This window comes from Lycorma delicatula, chromosome 6 (assembly GCF_047948215.1).
Source record: "Lycorma delicatula isolate Av1 chromosome 6, ASM4794821v1, whole genome shotgun sequence".
NCBI lineage: Eukaryota > Metazoa > Arthropoda > Insecta > Hemiptera > Fulgoridae > Lycorma > Lycorma delicatula.
In genome coordinates, this window is record NC_134460.1 from 72660745 (window position 1) to 72679062 (window position 18318).

Here is an 18318-nt window from a genome sequence, read left to right on the forward strand (position 1 = left end):
AGAAGATTAAACAGAAAATAAAAAAAAAAAAAATTGTACACTATCTTTTATCTTATATGAAAAACTGATTCAGTCTGGTAAATTATAAATGTAAAGTAAAACCTGTTATTTGAGTTATCAGATTTAATTTATCAACTTGGAATTAACTGTCAATTATAGAAAGAGAAAGAACATTTTTTTTAATATCCATATGAGGTATAGTTACAATTTCATACATCCTTCTTCACTGGGAATAAAAATTCTTACCATGGATGTTCTGTTTGCATTAATTAGTCTTCTTATAATAACAAAATAATAATGAAAGTAGATTGGTTAAAAAAAATTTACATTTTTGTATGCATCTTTTTAATACAACTAATTCGTTAATATCTTCATACCTTTATTTACTGTTAATTATTTTTTTAAATGTTTAGTATTACATTATTTTTTTCAATTTGATAGTATTTTATAATGTATTAATTGTTTTTTAAAGTAAAATTTGTTTGACTAATAACATTTTTTTTTTATATCTTATAAGTCTTAATTTTGTAATATTTAGGTACAATGCAATAACAATACTACTTTATTTAAAATAAATATGTAGTGAATTAAAAACTGTAAACAGATTTTTATATTGTTATTTATTTAAGTTTGTGTATTTGATTTTGTTTTACAGTATTATAGTTATAATGTTTCTTTTTTATCTTCTGTTGAATTATTTTTAATATATTGTAGTATTTGAAAATGTTTTGTTTTTTTTCCATGGAACACATACTCTTTTTTACATGTCATCAGTCGTTTTAATATCTCAATACATTTTTTATTTTTGCCAGTCTCTTAGACTCCCTCCTATTTTCTCACATCCTATTCCCTCAGTTATTTGTTTCTAATTTCTGGCTATCTTTTCTGTTTTTATCCTCAATATTTCCTTCAAGAATTGAATTCATTTACTTTGTGGATGTCTTGTATGATTCAACAGTTTTAACCTTCATTTTACGTCTGCCACAAACTTTTCTTTTTCCAGTTTATCATAAAATCTCTTCATTTCAATAATTTTCAATATTCTTCTGTCAGATTTAAAAAACCTCTACAATTTTTTCATTTAGCTTAAAACAGATTTACCTCCTTTACAATAATACAATATTTTTTCTAATTCCTAAATTTGTTTAATTTCAGCAGATCTTCTTTCTGCACTGTCAAAGTTTTCTGGATTGTAGATATCTTTATTTTGATATCTTTATCTGCTCTTCGAATTTATATTATCTGAAATAAACTTCTATAACCTCTGGTATATTATGTTTCTCTATACTTAATTTTCTTTATCCTCTTTTCTGATGAATTTCATTACCTGGTTTTGCTTGTTACTTTTAATTTGAATTTTTTTTCTTGCTTATGAAATCATACCGTTCACATTATTTCCAACTTAATTTCTACTTTCAGCAAAATGTAATCAGCAAATCTCAAAATGTTCAATTTTTGTTCTTGTACTGGTCTACTTTCATATTTTTCTGTTAGTTTCTTTACTGCTTCTTCCAAATGCAAATTAAAAAATAAAGAAGAAAGGCTACATGCTTGTCTCACTCTTTGTATATAAAACTTGCCTTATCTCATTTTCCTCTTTAATTTTTGTACAGATAATATAACCATTATATATTTTTCAAGTCCACTTTTGTAGCAGAACCCAGAAAATATAATGTATTATGTTAATTTATAATAATACGTAATATTATATATATATTAATGTATATATTACATATAAATAATAATACGTTTATTATTATAATAATACCTTTACATTAAAAATTGTCTTAAAATTACCCATGTTTATAGACACTCTTAATTAATAATTATATCTGAGTACAACTAAATCAATTTGCTAATAGAACATTAAACTGAAAAAAATGGCAGTGACTATTTCATTGATACACTAAAAAGAAGTGTTTTTTTATATAGCATTATTTACATCAACTTAAGCTTATCTTAATTATTGGGCCTTTATTAAAAATACGATATTAAAATTCTACGGATATGTTTTATTAGTTTTATCTTTGTTTTTAATTATTATGTGTCTCTTAGTCTAGCCAGAGATCTTCCAAATTGATTAGTGAAATATATTACAAAGTGAACACTTACTCTCCATTCAGACTTGATTTACGCCAAAGTACAATTTGGTTTGAGCAGACTAGCTGGTCAAAGCAATATTCTGTGTCAGTAATGTGTTACCTTCATTCTGGGTTAAGATATTCCAATTTCCAATGGATTTATAGAGGAGGATGGATATCCACTAATTGTCTTTGTTTTCACGATACCTCTGCAGGTAGATCATTCCTTTCTCACTATTCATCTATTTCCCTCTTTTCATGTTATATAGGTAGGTATTGTGCTCATGGCACTCACTATATCTGTGAGCACAGATCTCTTAGGTACCTGCCAAAATCCAGGAAGTTGGGATTTGTTGAGTGACTGCATTCTTGTTACATCTGTAGTTTGATGGGACCTGCTCTGTCTATTTGATAATCCCTCTAGTGATTGCTTCCTATATGTTGACTGTACAAAAAGACTGACCTGGAAGTGAGATAGCCAAGCTTCCTAATTCTTCCTCATACATTTGTGCAAGATCAAATATTTGTGATCAGGATTTTTTACCAAGTTTGGAAAATGGACCAAATTAATTAAAATACAAGATAATTAAAAAAGGAGAATAGGGCAGCTATAATTGGGAATAGGCCTGTAGTTACTAGAGAGAATATAAATAAATAAATTAAACGGTAAAGATTTTTTTTAATTTCTCAGAGATTTAGTCAAAAGTTGGTTATGTAATATGAACCAAACTACAACTGTGATTGTTCTTTTTTTTAGTAGAAATTGCTCTTGTAAGCATCAGTAGCACATGGCCTTTAACTCTTTCTACCATCACTCATCACTAATATTTATCTTATGACTGCTACCGGGCAGTAAACTGGAATATGGATCTGCTGTTATATTATTATTTTACCATTTGTTCAAGAAATAAATCATGGTAATATTTTAATCATGTGCTGGCTGTATGTAAGCTGGTGTTGCCTCAGCCAGCCACTATCAAACACCACTTTCCATACTGTATCAAAATTCCATAACTTTATACTGTTACAAAACATAAACTACATTTGTAATGTATTTCGTTGAAGATAGTTTAGGAATTATAATGGATTTTATTCTGATGCAGCTTGATTGTGTGCTATATATCAAATTGATAGAAATTTAAATTAATAAAATTTTAAATTTTATTAAGGATTACAAAAATCAATTAATACAGCATTAATTTGTTATTCTTGAAAGAACAATGCTGTACTTGAAAGTACAACACTATTTTTTGTTGAAACAATAAAATGCTGTACTGAATTGTGAAAATTATTCGCAAAATCTTGGAGAAAAATGAAAAAGATATAAAACTGCATCAGCAAATAAATTAATCAATGTGCTGATTCAGTCAATTTTTCATAACTGAGTTATGAAAAAAAAATTATGTCTGAAATCAAACATATTCTCTTAAAATAAATAAAATTAAAAAGATAATTCTTCACTGTTACACTATGGAGTAACTGCTTCAAGAGGAAGAAATTGAACAAAAGGAAAAGTGCTCAGTATTGATTTTTATTTTTTAAGTACAGATTACATTATAACGTATAACAGTAGTAATGATTTTCAGAAAAGTAATTCTATTTGTTTTAAAAGATACATACCAATCAGTTAATTTTATAAAATTTGTACATTACATTTTAAGTGTCTTAAATAAAAAAAAGTAGTAAAGTATTATTATTAATAATATTATTAGTAAAGCGTTATTATTAAAAGATACTCTAAGTATCTTTTAATAATGCTATCTTTTAATAAGATACTTAAGTATCTTCTACATTTAAGTTAACAAATTCAAAGTGTATCCATACGAGCTGACCAAAGTACTAAGGAATTACTTCAGTGTAAGTATGAGGATAGTTATTTCAGATTGATGTTTATTGTTAAGTTGAGATATAGATTATTTTAAAGTGAATTATGAAATTTAAATTAATTATATATATATATATATATATTCAAGATGTTTTTATCATTTTATTGTCATAATTTTAATTTTTTAAATGTATTTATTTTTCTATCTTTTTACAGGATATGATGATAATTCTTCATTCAGTAATGATTTAAACGATATATTATGTGATACTGCAGCTCAGTCTGGACTAAGTTGTAAATTAAGTTTATATAAGTGTGACAGGTGTGGAAAAGTATACAAGTATAAAACAAGCCTTAATCTTCATTTAAGAGTAAAATGTGGACATGCACCAAAATTTCAGTGCATAATATGTTCAAGGAAATTCTTCTATAATGGACAGCTTAAGATGCATGTATTAACTAAACATCATTCTGTGGTTTAATTTTTTGTCAAAATTTTTATTTTCTGTAAAATTATCTAAGATTGTTAATTCAGCTAAAATGTTGTACTACAGTCAACACTGTTCTACAGAAGTCTACATTCAATAAATAGGGTTGATCATGCCAGATTTTAGAATTATTGTTTTTTTTTTTTTACTCAAATTAATAAAATTATAAATGAAAAATTTATATTCTTATTTATCAACAAATAAAAAACTGCTTATCTTGCTTACATACAAAAACTTATAATTTCATGTTTTTAACTTACCATTATAATAGAATAAAGTAAAAAGACAGGAAAATGTTCAGTAATAAATTGAATGAAGGGCTAAAAGATTTGGTAATATTTTGAGAACAGTTGGCAAAAAAGTGTTTTCAAAATAATTTCATTATGTTGAAAACACTTTTTTGATTTTCGCAAATTACAACATAATGAAATTTTGATTTAAATTGTTTGTAGCTATGTTATATGTATAAAAAAATTTAAGGTTAATTTTATCTGAAGAAGCGAGGAAATTCTTGTTTAGTTAAGGTTATCATTGATTGAGTGAATGACTTTTATCAGCACTGACGACTGGCTTCCATACCCCATCCATACCGTAGTTTGATAATTGGTATTCAATTATTGACACTATCATAGGATTGTCAGTCTAAGACTGGATGATACTGCTAAACTGTAATTCTGCCTCTAGGGTGTTATAAGATAGTATAATTACAAATATTTTGTTAATTTTTATTTATTAAGAGACAAACAAGAAGGAATTACCAGATTGTTTTAATTGATCATTTTTTTCTTGGTTTAATTTCATGAAGTAGATGAGGAAGTCTTGTGCTAGTAATACCAGATCTTTTTTCTGTTTTTATAGACTGTTATACAGATACAAATATATATGTTAATTGATTATATACTTTATGTTTTTAAATTTAAGTAATGATTTGCTGTCAATGGTACTGCGCAAAGTTTAACATACTTAAGTTTAAATATAACTATATATTTAAAATGCAATAGATATTTCTTATTTTGAATCATTTAATTTTGTTTTTCATATTCATTAAAAATCATAGAAAAATTATAGAATAAAATGTTTTGGTGTTCCATTATATTCTGTGAAACAGTCTACCTTATAGAGAAATGTATTATTATTTTTATTCTATTACCAGATGATTGCCTAAAATATTATCCTTGAAATTTAAAATTCATTATTTTTCTATTATGAACAGATTTATTTATAGTAATTTTTTAATAAATAGTGTTATTTCTAGTCAATAAAAATTCACTTTACTTCCTAATAAAATATTAAACTATATTTTAAAAGAAGACAGGTATAAAATGGTATTATTTATATAAACTGTAATCATTTTTTTGTGTTAAAATATATATATATATAATGGTTTTATTCTGTGTTATATAAGAATAAAATTATTTAAAACTGTTTAAAGTAATGTTAATCATTATTTATTTGGTGTGTTTTACTTTTACTTCTTCAAATGAATATTACTTGTCCATTTGATCTTTGTATCTGAATGTGTTAAAACTATTATATGCAATGCATGATGAAGTTTACATGAAAGTTAAACCTTTGCTTTAAATTTTTTTTGGTTTTTCATTAATTTTTATCTATCTAGTTTAAATCTATGTTAATTTTATCAATTTTAAAATTATGAGAAAACTGCATTATATATCCAAATTAATTAAATTTATGATTACAATGGTGATAAAGTGCACTATACATATTTTTTTTTTAAATAAAAATTTTAAATGAGAACTAAATCACAATGTTGAAATTTCTCTAAAGATGATGACCAAACTATCACCAGCTGTTCTTGGTAATATTCACTACTGGTTTGCTCATTATCTTGTAAAACTAACTGACTGTAGCCCTATTAGATCCCATAATCTTTGTTCTCATGTGCTTGAAAATACAGCTCTTACACCAAGAGTAAGTTTATAATATTTCCTGGGTGTCCTCAAGGAGGACATCAAGTGACATTCTCTCACTTAATCTTAAATATCAGAACAAAATAAAATTAAATGGGGATAATATAGCTAGTAAAGTTGGTGTGGGATGGCAGTCTCCCCTTCTTGTATCTTGGCTAAATAAAAAAATTACTGCAGCTAGAGTGCGCAGTGGAACAGCAGCATGATGAAGGCAGCATTTTCGTGCGATCAAGAAAATACAAGGAAGCTAAAATTGACAGTTTAAATGAGATGTAATAATTCTCCTTTATTGGTTAACTGTAGAAGAATACTTTTACGGTATATAATATACAGTGAAAATAACATTCTATAGAATGATATATTCATAATACTATGAACGGTATAAGTATTAATACACAATTCATAGTAATATAACCTAAATGGTTATAAGTTATTAATGCCAAATTGTAAAAAGTAATAGATTATACAAAAGGATAAATTAAATTAAGTTTACCAATATAATCGAAAAGTATGATCAGATAAAAAAAACTTCACTGGATTGCCAACTATCCAGATCGAAACCTTTGCAAGTCTAAATTTGGGTAATCAGAAATCTATATAATTTAAAAATAAAGGTTTATCATCCATACTGGAAGTATCATTCTAGTGTTTAATTGGTATCACACTTAATAAAAAGACAAAAATATAAAAAAATCTATTTCAACAAAATTAAAAATATACTCAGAACATACATAGAATATAATAAAAAATGATACAGTAATATGTTACAAAAAATCTAATGAGTAGAAATTTGTTAATAAAAGAATCAGAATTTACAGATATTATGTACAGAAATAAAAATTTATTGCCCTACAGTTTTATAAAAAATATAATTTAAAAAAATTGTATATTAAAATCGTATTAATGAGAGATTAAGTTACTGTGTGCTGTAAAAAATATAAATCTTACAAATTACGAAAAATATAAAAAATTACAGTATGTTTAATAGACTAGTAAAGCCAGCTATTTTTACACGGACTTGAATGCTAGATCGTGGATACCGGTGTTCTTTGGTGGTTGGGTTTCAATTAACCACACATCTCAGGTATGGTCGAACTGAGAATGTACAAGACTACACTTCATTCACACTCATACATATCATCCTCATTCATCCTCTGAAGTATTATCTAAACGGTAGTTACCGGAGGCTAAACAGGAAAAAGAAAAGTATGTTAAATAGAACCTTTAAAAAGAACTTTATTTAGAAAAACCTGTAACCTGTATTTGCTTTAATGTTGATCTTCATTTATGAGATCAAGATCATATAAACATTTTAAACAAAGAATCTCTCGAGTTATTCTTTTTGTCTCTCCAACCAGTCCATACCAATAGACAAACATTCATGAGCTTTTTTATGGATGGTCCTGGATGCAAGTCATTATACGACTACATGATTAATACTTGCTTGAACAATTGTGTTTCCATAAATCTTTACAAAAGTTAATTTTATTATAAGTTTAACACAAGCCTAAATTTACATGTGTTTTGTACTTTATGAACAGCAAAAAAGTCACTTAAAAACCTCAGTAAAAACAAAGATTGATAAACATACATTTTCAGTTAAAGCAAAGTAAGTTTGAGTAGTATTTTAGATATTTTAAACAGTGTATTAATTTTTTCTAAATTGCCTAATGCAGATGAAAGCATCTGGACAGCTGGATATCCAGAAATTTGACTTTCAGATAATCATTTCTCAATGTTTAAAGAAATGTTGCAGACAGTTCAAGCACAGTAAAGACCACAAAAAAATTACATAAACATGTATCTCTCTCTCTCTCTGTGTGTGTGCACGCATGCGCACGTGTGTAATCAAAACAATTAAAGAAATGTGATAGTATATAAAAAGCAATCATTAATATTTTATAATAATATTAAAAATAGTTAAGTTACATTAAAAAAATAGTAATCTTATGCATAACAGCTGCATAAACAAAAAAATTATGATAAAAGTATATAATGTTTACTGGAAACTACAATTAGGTTAGTACAATAACATTTTTTTTGTTTAAATCATTTAAATAGTGTATTTATGGCAATACCTTTTAATTTACATAAATTTAATATTAGAATAAATCCAACAATGTATATACCAATCTACAAGTTAAAATAATCAGTGTAATTTAATTGTGAAAACTCTGTCTGCTTATTAGTCACTGAATCTAGGTGATGCTTGCTTGGCTCTTGTAACCAATAATTTGTTTTTAATAGATTTAAAATTACAATTTTATAAAATTTATTAATGAATATGTTATATTTTATATTTCAGAATATGATATTGAGAGTATGCAGGAATGTTTCATTTGTCATAAATGCAATGTTCAGTATACACACAAACGAAGCCTTCTACGGCATTTAAGATTTGAATGCGGTAAAGCACCACAATTTCAATGTTCTTATTGCGGTCACAAAGCAAGACACAAATTTCATTTAAGAAATCATATGTTTATTTGCAAATGTAATCCGATGTATACTCAAAATAAAGTAGCATTTCAATATCCATGAAACATATGATAACTATACTGTAAGTTAACTATTAAATATGCTGTAAACTAAAATTACATAAATACAGTAGAATATGAATAATTTGAACTAACTAGTAAATTAATAGGTTTGATTTTCCATTTGTTTGGGTTTAAAAAATTACATATTTATTAAACTAGTTCAATTTAAGTACTAGAACATTAAAGTATTAAATATATTAGTTTTAATTATGTATTTTTATTGTTAGGTAGAAAAAAATCTATATCTTAAGCACTACTTTTCATAATTTGCAAGAAAAGATGTAAAATTCTATAACATAGCACGTTACTAAAGAATGTTTTAAAAAGCAGGTTATTGAGACCATATTTTTTTAGTATGCTTAAAAATATAATTATTTTTTCACCTATGAAAAGTTATAAGTAATCTATATTTTTTGCTGTGACATTTTTTTAACATCAGTTTATTGCAGCTACATCTCACACTCTTTTTAGCATGAATACTTGTGTCAACATGTTTCAATATAATATTCATAACGAGCTAGCAAAGTCTTTGGTCCTCTGAAACTTTCTACATGATTAGGACCAGTTTTGATATCATCTACCTCTTACCTTTATCAAAATCATTCTCATCAGTGTAAATTTCGTTTATGGATTTTAAAATTTTATCTGTGTTAAAATAACAATAAATTGAACATGAAATATATTAAATGTTACAATAAATTGCACACAGAAATCCTTTTGAGTTCTCATATTTAAATGAGGATGAAGTTCAGTTAGAAACTAATTTCAAAAATAGTAATCAAACAATAAAAATATTAATAAAATAAAATAATAAAATAGTTAATGCATACTTACAAATGATATTCAATCAAATTCTGAATATTAAGAAGGTACAAATGTAGAATATAAATGGTTCTGCAGTAAGGATATAATATAATCATAGCAAAGTTTTGGGTTTAATATTTTGGTTGTATGCTTAGATATTTGAAATTAAGAAGTACATGTTATTGACATACAGTAGCCAATAATAGCATGTACAATAATGAGTTAGCCACTCTGTTGGCTGTTTCATTTCATGCCGGAGTAAAAAAAAATATTATGAACTGTTTCAAATTATATAATGAGCTATTAATTGTGTATTTAAAATAAGTAGATTTAAGTCTATTATTTACAAAGTTTTTATTTCATTTGAAGTGATAATTAAGTACTTCGCACTAGTGGAGATCTTCCTGAATGTTTTATTAAATTCTTCCATATGCTGTACTGTTCAAAAGTAGCTCCACTTTTTTTTTAAGTAGCCTGAACCTAGTTGATCTTTGGAGGAAGCACAATTTTGTTGAAGCATATCAAAACAATTGGTCATAGATCAGTTATGTGTCTATCATCCTAGTTAATGCTCCTGCTCTCTGAAGGAAACCTTAATCTACCTCTGGGAAGGTTTGTTTGTTCTATGGGCAGATCATCTATTCTCACCATCATCCCTTTCCAATTCCCTTATTCTTGATGTCTTTTCCACCATTTTGGATTCTGTGAGTGTAAATCAGATAGTGCTAGGTTCTTGGTAAGGGTACAAAGAACTTTTGAACCAAATATATTTGTAGTGACCTGTTGGGGGAGAAATGTAATAATACATATAGTACATATAATAAGTGTCAGCGCAGTGTTTAATGTTTGGTATTTGGATTAAATACTACATTGGGCAGACTGAATACACAAACATCTGTAGATACAAAGAACCCATACAAGCAATAACATATAGCAAAAGAATTAATCTTTTCAGCATCACATAATAGGAAACTGGATGCATGTATAAAGAGGGATTACTTTTGCAGATTTTACCCATAGGTGAAAACCATTAACTCGACATGTGCAAACAATATGAAATTTATATCTACTTGTTCACATTATAAGAGTTTTCCTAATCATCTAATATAGTTACATTAATGGCAGTGCCACCTGGAACGCCATCACTGACAAAGAAGCTGCACAGTAGCTTCAAAAAGATCTTGTAGAAGCTCATTTCCAAGTGCATTAATTGATACTAGGTGCATAATATTTTATATATTGAGTGAAATAAGCAATCTATGCTTTTAATAATTTGTATTAATAACCATTTTAAATTAATAGCTAATTTTACATAAGTGTATTCAAGTTAAAGTGTATTTATAATTAAAGTCATTTTGGTATATTATTAACACATAAAGAAATCATATGATAATGTCAACCTATCGGTAAATAATTTACTGATTATAATTCCAGTATTATGATTATATAATTCTAGTATTATTTCTAATAATTCATCAAATAAATTTGTGTATATCAAGGAGTAATTCAATTATATTATAACTATTAATAGATCGCTGCATTTAAAGCTTCTTTGTTTTGTACAATTTTTATTGTTATGTTTGTTATATATTATTAATATTTTATTATCATGTACTATTAGCTTTTAAAGTACATTTAGTTTAAATTAAGTTTTAATGGAATTTTTTTTTACTCTCAGGACATGAAATTATTAAGAGAATGTTTAAGCAATACGAGTTTAATAGATTAAAAAGGAATGAAATTACTAAATTATATATAATTACATAACTAATTATTTATTCACTGGAAAGAAAATCACATCAACTGTTAGTTATTTTGTAATATATATATATATATTATAAAATAAAATAAAAAATATAGTATATTATTTACTATACTAGTAAATTATTACTAGTATACTATACTATACTAGTATAGTATAATAGTATTATACTATATTAGTATATTATTGATAGTATAATATTTATTATTGTAAATATAGTATGTTTTTTACGTTATTATATTATGGATCACTAACCATTTTAAATTATAATTAAAACTTACTAACATAATTTTCATTTTCATCACTGTTTTTGTATTAGATATTCATGAAATGTAAATACCACATTTATTAACTGAAAGTTTTTATTATTAAGAAAAACAATTTATTAAAGTAGTGTATTGGTCTTTTTTTTAAACATTAGGATATGATAAAAGATTAATATTTACTATTAAAAAAAAAAAATGATGAAAAAGGATTGCGATTTATAAGTATGTGTTATACTTATATCATTAACCAGATATCTAATTTCTTCTTTTCTTAGAATTTATCCCTAAGTATAAAATATTTTGGATTAAAAGAACAAGCAACATTGTTGCTAAAAGAAATGTTTCATCATCTACTACAAATTATTTTATTATTTTTATTCAAAAATTGAATCTACAAATAAAATATTGTCTTGCTGAATACATTCATATTTACTTACTTAAAATCAGCACTTAACAAACATCTGTCTGCACTAGAGTGCAGAAAATCACAATGCTTGTAAACAAGTGCATTAAGAAAAAAAAAAGCAACCAAGAATTGATTGGTTAGTGATAAAAATTTAATGACTTTTGTTTACCTTATCTTTAGGAGGTGAACATTAAGCTGCTTAATTTAAATAAATCTATTTTAGCGTCTTTCTCTTCAATTAATAATAATTAAGAGATGCAATTTATATATATTAATAAGAATGATTACCTATTCTTTTATAATATTATCTACAAAAAAAGAAAGAAAATTGGAAGAAAACAAATTGGCTAGTTAGTAACTAGACTTAAAAAAATTCACATAAAAAAAAATTTCTGTTAGAGAACAGCTTTGCTCCAAAACAAAAATCCAAACCTAAGTTAAAGATGAAACTACTTTTATTAATAGATATTTTTCAGATTTAAAGTAAACAAAAAAAATCTGATTGTAAACTAAATATATAGTTATAACTAGGTTATAAAACAAACTTTTATTTAAAATTTTATTTTGTGTAGACTGATGATATGAAAAATAATATAAATATTTTTAAAACAAATGAAACCAACATCAAAATGCGCTAAAAAATAAGAAATAATTTCGTTCAAATACTTAATTAATTCCTTAGTCCAGTGGTTTCCAAACTTTTCGAAGTCGCAGCGCCTTTTTTTAATTAAAATTTTTCCATAGTGCCCTATTCTAAGTAAAAGTATGACTACTCGTAAATAAAGATATAAAAATAAATAAAACTGTTGTATATTCGTTATTTTTATACTTCATTAACATTAAATTAATAATTATAAATGTTTTGGCTCAATTGATTATGAAGCTTTCACAATATGTCTGTGAAGAGGCCGCGGCTCTCGGGGCGCTGCGGCACACAGTTTGTTAATCACTGCCTTAGCCAATTTTTTGAATCGGCACCTGCTTCTACAAATTAATTTCTATATATATATATTATATAGATTTGTTCTATAATATTATATACGAATACTTTGTAAAAACCGATACCGATATTACATCAGTGGAATTCATATTTATGTGCTTCGATTGCTTTTCTGTTTGATTATTACGTCTACATACGCCATTTATAGGTCAATTTAAGTACCGCATAAGTATGATAATGTATTTTGGCGCCAATTCAAAAAATTGTGTAAGGAATTAAGTGTTTGGATGAAATTATTTCTTACTTTTTACCGCACTCTGATGTCGGTCCTATTTAAAAGAAAATTAATTATTTCATAATTTTCTGTGTCTGATTAATAACGATAAGTTATTCGGCGGAGTTAATGTGCTCTTTTTTTGTGATATAATGCAGTTTTCTACAGTCAACGGCCATTGGTGTTTTGTTCAACCTCCTTCATGTGAAGCAGAAATAAATTTGTGGCAATTTGAGAAAGAAATGACATGGAGTTCATAAATAACTTGCGTTTTGGTGAAGTTACAACTGGCCAATTGGAAATGCTTTGCAAAAGAAGGAGGATATATTTAACGGACGAATTTGAAAATGGAAATGCTGTAAGAATATTCCCAACTATTAAATTAGTTGATGAATATAATCGTAGTATGACTGATACGATATCAACAACAAATAGTTTATATTATTAACGCTAAAGGTGAATCACAAGAAGCTACAGCATGTGGGAAAACGCCCTTCGGTAATATTATTCCGGTGGACGGCAATAATTGTGGTGGTCTGTTGCATAATGTACAATTGGTAGAGGATTCAAAAGTTATGTTACGGCATAATATATCGATTTCTGATCTTTTAGTTAACGGTACTATGGGAATTGTAAAGAAATTCAAATGGCCTGCTCTACGAAGGGACCAACTGGAAAGGGATGAGTAACTAAAAGCTGTGATAATAAAATTCGATGATGAAACAATAGGTACAAAAATTAAGGTGGTTGTGTACTATTACACCAATAAGTACAACTTTTCAAGCGATTAAAGAATATGGAGGTGTAGAAAGACGTATGCTAATTAAGTTGGGCTGTAACAGTGCACAAATTGCAAGGTAGAACATTAAATAGAGCTGTAGTAGATTTGGGGAAAAGTATTTGCAAAAGGACAAGTTTATGTTGCTCTAAGTCGAGTAAGAAACTTAGATGATTTAGCTTAGTAGTCCGACTTTGTGAGAACTGCAAAAAGTCATATAATGTGATGCATGTATATAGAATTACAAGATTCCCACTACACCTACTACCATTGCTGAATATTATATAGGTGTGTAATGTATATTGGATCTGCAAGATTTAAGAGGAGGTAACTCTACATAAGACCATATAACGTCATCTAACATAATGCATACATATATGCATTACCTTCCCGCCGGATATCGAACAATTTTTTATTAGTTTTCATTCGTGTCTAAAAGTTTTTTCAACGATATAGAACCACTATGAAAAGCAGCTGCGTCGATTGTAAGAAGATATATTTCGTTCAGATTAATAGAAAAAAAGTTATGCGCGAACAAACATTAAAAAAATATGCAAGTGGATACATAACCTCCTGTTTACTTCCTTGTACGAAGTAAAGGAAGTATTGTGACCGCGAAAAATTTCGGTTTTCAGATTTCAACGGAAATATCCATTTTGACCATCCCTGAATCCATTTTGACTAGTTTCGGCGTGACGTCTGTACGTACGTATCTGGCATAACTAAAAAACGATTAGCCGTAGGATGTTGAAATTTTAGATTTAGGACTGTTGTACACCTCCCTTTTTGATTGCAATCGACTGAACCAAAAGTGCCCAAAAAAGGCCAAAACCTAAAACAATCTGGATTTTGGACTTTTTCTTAACTGCAGTAATAAGCCTTCATTGAGAGATTTTCAACGGTATATCCTAAGTGGTACTTATTTTCAATGGTTCCAGAGTTATAGGCTAATGAAATATTTGGGTTTTAGTAGGGGAAGGCACATCGGTTCAAATCAGACTTCATCTCCTCTTTCTTTTTTTTTAACTTAAATATTTTGATTTAATAATAATTATTAACCTCTGATTGTAAAAAAATTACGATAAATACTAATTCAATAAAAAAAAAAAAAATTGAAAAAATATGATAAGTTATTAATGAAATAAAATTCGATGTACTTTTCATTTTTTAAAAATGTACGTATGTAATTTAATAGGCATACAAGGAAGTCATGTAGTGCCCACATCAGATTTTTTAAGTTTATTAATACCTTCACAAAATAATCGATATGAATTCATTCAGGCAAGTTAATTTAATGCTTCTACTATTTTGATAAACAACATAAAAAATGTGATACAAAAAACTTAATGACATGATATATATTAGATATCAATCAGTCATTCAAAAATTAACATTTTCTAGAAAGGTTACCTTCTTTCTTTCAGAACGATAAAAAATGTACAATATTTAGGTTTACATACGTCCGGGATTAGCCCGGACAGTCATGGTTTTTTAGTGGTCCCGGGATTTGAGAATTTTATGACTGGCGAGAATTTTTTTAATTTTTATACCTATATGTTCGACATCGCGTTCTTAAATATTCTCTTACGGCCGTGCATCTCTCAGAGATGCACTTTGAGTAAGCGCTGACGTCGATTTTGCCGGAGGCGTGGCTACCGGTCTTAACACAAATTTTTACTTACTCATTGGCAACACAACAGGGAAATGTGATTATGTTGTTTTCGTGTGTGAAAAAGCTCGTCTAGACGTTTTTGATCATTTTATCTCGATTCGTTTTTTGTCTAATCGTTTAGCAATGGGCAAAAGAAAATGTGTGTTTAATGTGTGTATATTGTTGAACCAGGTAATTCAAAACAACCAAAGGATAGGTGTGGTTCAAGTTCTGAAAAAGTACCAGATACTATTGAAGAGAAGTGGAAAGCAATTTTTAAGGTGTTTCAAAAGACTGATGCTTCATGTTACAGTATTTCTAAAATGGTTGAGTTTGTGATGTCTTTGTCTGGGACAACTGTTCCGGTTGAGAGAGTTTTTTAAATTATGGGGAACATTTGGTCTGCAGAAAGGGGTAGATTTTCAGTAACTACTATTAAAAATATGGTAAATGTTAAAATTAATTCAGAACTTTCTTGTTGTGAATTTTATGATGTAATTAAAACAAGCAAACCATTTCTGAAAAAAGTCATGTCTAGGGAAAAATGCGACTGAATAAATAGTTTAAAGTTTCAGTAATCTGTTAAGACTTTAAGTAATTTCAAAAATATGTCCCGAGTTGGATTAAAAAAAATATGGTAAGCCTAACAGTATTATAATTATAGAGCAAAAGAAACAAACAATTTGGAAAAGCATCAAAATACATTAGACTGCAGTGATCAAACTAACACTACATTCTGTCTGAAACATTCAGTCTGAACACATTCATCAACAGATAATACAATATTCATATAAAAAACCAACTTCTAAAAACCACCTCATGTCAACAGGACATAAAAAGGCAGAAACAAACATGCAAATGAAAAACATTATCTTGACATTAACAAAAATTTCACAATTTTTGTGAACTTTACTAACACACTTAAACAAAACAATAAATTAAATGAACAAACACTAATTACATACTTAAGGGGTTTGCTAGTTTTTTTAGTATGGACGCTATTGTTGAGAATACTTAGAAGAACCCCATACAGGAGGTAATGATTAGCTCTGAAGTATATTTTGAAGTACTTTTCTATTAATTTCAAAATAAGACTCTTTAATTCAAATTCTTTTTAATTACCTATTTATAAAAAAATAGTTCAAGAAATGAAAAAAAAGTTATACTTTTGCATAAAATACGGATAACATATTATTAATTTTTTTTTCAGGTAAGAAAATACAGCCAGAAACATTCCAGAATAATGGTGATACGACAACTCGGTTAAGAGCAAGTCAGACAGCAACTAAAATGAATGCTCAAACGTATCCATGTATGAAATGCAACAAAATATATCATTACAAGCATCATTTATATAGACATATTACTTTTGAATGTGGTAAAGAACCACAATTTCAATGCCCATATTGCCCAAAACGTTGCACACACAACTATAATCTTCGTACACATATCGCTAATATGCATACCTCTAAATTTGATTATTTACTGTAATAATTTAATTCTTTTATAAAAATTTATGTAAATAAAACAACTGTTTATAAATACTGGTAGTAATGAAGATGTTACATTTTTCCAATATTCCATTTCAACAAAACATATGAATTTATTATAATGTCTAGATTATTGTTTATAGATCTGAATAAATGAGTTTCTTTTATATTTAGATGTAAGAGACAAGTTATGGTATCATAACTTTATTATTGTTATGGTGGCGTATTTATTTTAATTATCATTACATTATTTTAGGCACTGGCATCACCATGATTTTTAATGACAGAAACAAAACAACAAATCAGCTGTCAGTATTACTTTAAAAATTAAAGTTTAGTATTATTTCAAAGCAGGAATAATGACAAAAATAAAGTTGGCAAAGTAATGATGAGTCCCCGGCTATGCTGGTCAAGTATACTTTATAGAAGTAAAATTAACTAATAAATAAAGTAGAATAAAATAAAAGTTAAATAACTTTTATAAAATTAAGTATAACTTTTATGAAAGTAATGAAAAAAAACTGCTTCTCATTTTGGGTCTGTAATATCATATAGATGCCAAAGATATTTTATTTTAATAGTCATTTAAGTCATGAAGAAAATTTTCAAAAAGATTTTCGGCATTTTAGGTTCACGACTATAATTTTTAAAAAATTGTAGACATTTCTTGATAGCTCTATATATAATTTTCAAAAACATTTTGAAAAATATTTAAACTGAAGTGAGACAGCAAAAGTAAAAATAACATATTTCTTTTTTAAGAGATGGGGATAAATTAAAAAAAAAAAAGAAGCATTTTAGATTGTTTACATATCCACTTAAGGTAACAAATTTGCTTTAATAAAGCTTTCTCTAAAGTGCTTACGAAGAAAATCAAAATTGATTTTTTAAGTTCAATTAGTTTATAATTATATAATTGTTGAGTCATTCACTCTTTTTACATGATCAACCCAATTGCTTTTTCTATACGTCTTAATTCTTTCATTTAAATTGAAAAAATTAATTCATACCTAATCTATATATTTTGTTACTCGTTTACTGAACATACCTTGCAATATATCAGAAAATTCAATTCTGCTGAA

At 26.9% G+C, this 18318-nt stretch overlaps 1 protein-coding gene across 11 annotated transcripts in view; it reads left to right on the forward strand.

Moving 5' to 3' along the window:
* Positions 1-18318, forward strand: part of LOC142327137 (uncharacterized) — a 599916-nt gene that overhangs the window by 80004 nt on the left and 501594 nt on the right. Inside the window, exon 5 of one of the 11 annotated variants that reach the window (XM_075370040.1) lies at positions 16957-17252. The exons of 8 other annotated variants lie outside the window; for them this stretch is intronic. In XM_075370040.1, the coding sequence (XP_075226155.1) occupies positions 16957-17237 (281 nt within the window). In that variant the 3' untranslated portion in view covers positions 17238-17252. Of the gene's footprint in view, positions 1-4122; positions 4404-8630; positions 8882-16956; positions 17253-18318 lie in introns of those variants that run through there. 2 more of the 11 variants (XM_075370048.1, XM_075370044.1) reach the window with 2 other exon arrangements.